Below are 5,020 nucleotides of genomic sequence, written 5' to 3'. Positions count from 1 at the left end.
TATATATATATATTTTAAATAGGGTTTTGGTAAGTTGCTCAGGGCCTTGCTAAATTGCTGAGGCTGCCTCAGCCTCAGGAGCGGCTGGGATTACAGGTATGTGTCACCACACCTGTCAAATCTTCATGATTTCTGATAGATGAGTGATGCCACTCAGCTTGATTATTTCTGGTTCCTACTACATACAGTGCTAACCCAGTTCAATTATGTATCACAGTATCCTCTACTATTAGTCTGGCCTGCAGAAGAGAGCCACCACGGAACTTAGTAGTTCTGGTGTCCTTCACTACACATTCCTATTGTTGGCAGATGACATATCCACCTGCAGAACATAGTCATCTGGAGGGTTTTCTCTTCTTTCATTGTGTATCCACACCAGCATGTCCATTTCCCTGAGTGCTTTTCAAAAGTTAAGATAGCATTTGTATTCATAAAATTCACTTTTAAAGTGGAAAGTTCAGTGATTTTCAGTATATTCACAAGGTTGTGCAGCAAGTTCCACAATCAATTTTATAGAATATTCATATATATTCATATGAAGTTCATCATTTAAAAAAAATTTTTTTGTAGTTGGTAGATGGACAAAATGCCTTTATTTTATTTATTTTTATGTGGTGCTGAGGATCAAACCCAGTGCCTCACACATGCTAGGCAAGCACTCTGCCACTGAGTCCCAGCCCCAGCCGAAGTTCACTATTTTAAAGTGTACGATCAAGTGATTTTTAGTATATCCACAAGGTTTGTACAACCAGCACCTCAATCAATTTTAGAATACTTTCATAACCCTGTGTCTATTAGCAGTCACTCTCCATTCATCCCTCCCACCAATCCCTGGAAACTGACAATTTACTTTGTGAGTCTACAGATTTGCCTATAGTAGACATGTCTATTTATAAGAATCAAACACTATGTATGATTTGAACAAAAAGTTTATTCTGTGCTTCTCATATGTCATATAGGGGTTAAAACTGGAGAGAGGGATGGGTTGGAGATATTGGGACTTCTGTGGGCTTCATTCTGGAGAGGAGGGCACCAGGTAGAGGGCGGGCTTTAGGGTTTTGCTTGGAAGGAGGGTAGATGAAGGGGCGTACAGTGGGGGCCACAAATTAGGAAGGGCCCCAGACAGTCCACATTCTCCTGAAGAGTTAAGTAAGGTGCTTCAGCCTCGCGGGCAGCGAAGAACGGCAGACAGTGGACTTAATAGTCTAGCCCAGAGCGGAAGAATTCACTTTGCAGTTTGGCCCAACAGGCGAAGGGGATTCTTCACCACCAGTTCCACGGACAGCGCCCTGTAGATGTGGTGCAGCACATCTCGAATGGGTCCCATGCCTAAATCAGTATTCATGACAACCTTGATCCCAGTGGGCGTTCCATAGTAATGGATTTTGTAAAGGCTAGTTTGGAAGGCCAGGAAGCCGTCCTTCATGCCTAGCGGGGACGCCTTGTTGACAAACGAACAGATAGAGAATAGCAGCTTGTACTCCTCCTCCTTGGGGATCCCTGCTTGCCTCTTGTGGTGCCACTCACTGTAATGCAGACACAGTCCATTCCAGTCAAATTGGTATAGGTTGTGGACAGTCATCTGCAGGACAGGGAATGTGAACCTCGGTCCAGGACAGCTCCACTCAGCAGGCTCGGATTCTCCTGGGCGATCCCGCCAACAAAGTGGTTAATATGTAGCCTTTTATGTCTACCTTCTTTCACTTAGCATACTGTTGCAAGGTTTGTACATGTGGTAGCATGTATCAGAATCTCATCCTTTATCATAGTTGAACAATATTTAATTATATGGATATACCATATTTTGTTTATTCATTCCTCAGTTGATGGACACTTGGGTTATTTCCACTTTTTGTCTACTGTGAATAATGGTGCTATAGATAATTATGTTCACATTTATTTGTGTGTGTGTGTGTGTGTGTGTGCTGGGGATTGAACCCAGAGATGTTTTACCACTGAGCTACATCCCCAGACCTTTTTATTTTTTGAGACAGAGTCTCACTAAGTTGCTAAGGGTCTCACTAAATTGGTAAGCTAGACTGTGATCCTTCTGCCTCATCCTCTCAAGCTGCTGAAATTATATGTATGTGCCACCATGCCTGGCTCTTGTATGTTTATGTTTTGTATATACATATTTTCAATTCTCTTGGGTATATACCTAGGAATATAATCAGTAGCTGGATCAAATAGCAACTTTATGTTTAGCTTCATCAGCAATTGCCACACTGTTTCCAAAGTTGCTGTACTACTTTATGTTCCCATTGACTGACTGCGCATGTGGGTCACAGTATTCCCGCATCTTTGCCAACACCTGTTATTTAATTTTTTTAAAAAAATATAGCCATTCAAGTGAGCATGAAAGGGGTCTTATTGTTTTGATTCGTATTTCCTTAATGACTCATGGTGTTAAACATCTTTTCATGTTATTGTTGTCCATTTGTACATCTTCAGAGAAAAGACTCCTCAAATCCTTTGCCTATTTTAAAATTGGATTATTTTATCTCACCGCATAAAGAGTTCTTTATATATTCTGGATATTAGATTCTTATCAGATATATGATTTGCAAATTTTCTCCCATTCTATGTGTTGTTGTTTCGCTTTTTTTTTGTTTTGTTTTTCTTCCTTTGTGCTGGGGATTGAACCTAGGGCCTCACACATGCTAGGCAAGCACTTTACCACTAAGCCACAAGCCCAGTCCTTTTTACTTTTTTTTGTGTGTGTGTGTGTTGGTGTTGTGTGTGTGTGGGGGGGCACCAGGGATTGAACCCAGGGGCACTTAACCACATAGCCAAACCTCCAGTCCTTATTTATATTTTATTTAGAGACAGGGTCTCACTGAATTGTTTAGGGCCTCACTAAGTTGCTGAGGCTGGCTTTGAACTTGCAATCTTCCTGCCTTAGCCTCAACCTGAGCTGCTGGGATTATAGGTGTGTACCACCATGCCCAGCCCTTTTTACTTTTTACTTTTTTTTTTTTGGCACCCAGGATTGAACTCATCGGCACTTGACCATTGAGTCATATCCCAAGCCCATTTTAGTATTTTATTTAGAGACAGGGTCTCACTGAGTTGCTTAGTGCCTGGCTTTTGCTGAGGCTGGCTTTGAACTCGTGATCTTCCTATTTCAGCCTCCCAATCCGCTGGGATTATAGGTGTGCACCACTGTACCCAGCCCCCTTTTTGCTTTTTGATGGTATACTTTGGAGCACAAAGTTTCTTCATTTTGAAGAATTACTTCTTATATATTTTTCTTTGATTGCCTGTACTTTGATATCATATCTGGGAACCCTAATTGAAGGTTACTTCTAAGATTTTATACCTCTTACATGTAAGTTTATAGTTAATGTTGTGTTGATTTTTGTATATTGTGTGAGGCAGATGTTCAATTTCATCTTTTTGCATGTGGTTATCCAATTGTTCTAAAACAATTTGTTGAAAAAACATTTCCTTCCTCATATAAATGTTTTGATACTCTTGATGAAAATCCACTGCCCATTGATATGATTTGAATGTGTCTCCTCCAAAATTCAGGGGTTACCAATGTGATAATATTAACAGGTGGGTCCTTTAAGAGATAATTAGGCCATGAGAACTCTTCCTTCATAAATGTATGAAGGGTCTTATAAAAGAATCTTCACAGCTTTCATCTCTCTGCCCTTCCACCTTCTACTGTGTGAGGACCCATCATTTCTCCCCTTTAGAGGATGCAGATATAAGATGCCATCTTGGTAGCAAAGAACAGTCCTTGCTAGACAATAGGGCCTTGTTCTTGGACATCCTATCATCCAGAACTGTGAGAGAATAAGTTTTTGTTCCTTACAAATTACCCAGTCTCAGGTATTTTATCATAGCATTTGAAATAGAGTACGAAACCTTAAATGTTTAGATTTATTTTTGGACTTTCAATTCTATTCTATTGGTATGTCTATTCATATCATTTTGGTTAATGCAGCTTTGTAATAAATTTCATAATTGGGAATTGAGTGCTTTACCTTTGTTTTTATTCATTATTGTCTTGGTTATTCAGGGTTCTTTGCATTCCATATGAATTTTGGTATTAGTTTGTTAATCTTCACACACACACACACACACACACACACAATCCATGGGCAGGTGGTTGATGAGGATTGCATTTAATTTGCAGATCAAATTGAAGATGATTACCATTCTAATATTACTAAGTCTTCCAATTTATGAATGCAGAATACCCTTCCATTTATTTAGGTCTTCTTTAATTTCTTTCAATGATGTTTTGTAGCTTACATTATACAGGTCTTGCACTCCTTCTGTTAAATTGACCACTAGGTATTTTATCCTTTTTTCTTTTTTATTTCCCTGAGCCTTTTAATCTTTTCCTTTATCATGTTATGAGATTTATGGCTTTCTGATTTTACTTGACATGGCTTGTCACTTTGACCATGCTTCCTCAGAACCATCTTACCAGCAAGTTTGCATAATTCTTGGGGTCCTTGTCAAAATATAAATCTTGTATTTTTGAAGAGTACTGCTAAATTTTGTCCAATCTTCTGTTTTATCTTCTTCGATCAACCATCTTTACAATTTCGTCCCAGGCTTACTCTCCTGTCTCCTTCAGCCTCTTCAGCCTATGCTGGTTAGATCTTTTTGCTCCTTATATAGTGTTATCTGGCAAATGGCCCCAACTGGGTTGTGCTGTAACTTAACCCCTATTATAGATTTGGTGAATGGGGGGGAAGGTGAGGGCAGGTCCTGAAGCATCACATGTTGTTTGGTGGGAGAGGAGACTTTTTTTTGTTTTTCAAGCAAGGGGAACATATTTCTTTCAATAGGGAAGGTTGGCTCACATCTGAAGGCTAACAGGATCCAGAGGAATCTGGAAATTTAAGATTTTGGAGAACTTTAACCAAGATTTTCCCATACCAGGTGTCAGGGTCTGATTGTTTACCCCGAAAAGCCCTGTCCTTGGCATAGGAGACCTAATTTGGTTGGTAGTTTAATCTTCTATGAAACTTGGCTATACTGATTTAGCCTGAGTTTTATC

The 5,020-nt window shown here is 39.6% G+C and overlaps 1 protein-coding gene across 1 annotated transcript; it reads right to left on the bottom strand.

The window, feature by feature from the left end:
- Positions 1–1,225: 1,225 nt before the first annotated feature.
- LOC107137792 (trafficking protein particle complex subunit 1-like) lies at positions 1,226–1,608 on the bottom strand. Its single transcript, XM_048793789.1, has one exon. The coding sequence runs from the start codon at positions 1,580–1,582 to the stop codon at positions 1,226–1,228; it is 357 nt and encodes a 118-aa protein (XP_048649746.1). The 5' UTR covers positions 1,583–1,608.
- Between the last annotated feature and the right edge of the window lie 3,412 nt (positions 1,609–5,020).

This window comes from Marmota marmota, unplaced genomic scaffold, assembly GCF_001458135.2.
Source record: "Marmota marmota marmota unplaced genomic scaffold, marMar, whole genome shotgun sequence".
NCBI lineage: Eukaryota > Metazoa > Chordata > Mammalia > Rodentia > Sciuridae > Marmota > Marmota marmota.
This window is presented reverse-complemented; position numbering and strand designations above follow the sequence as displayed.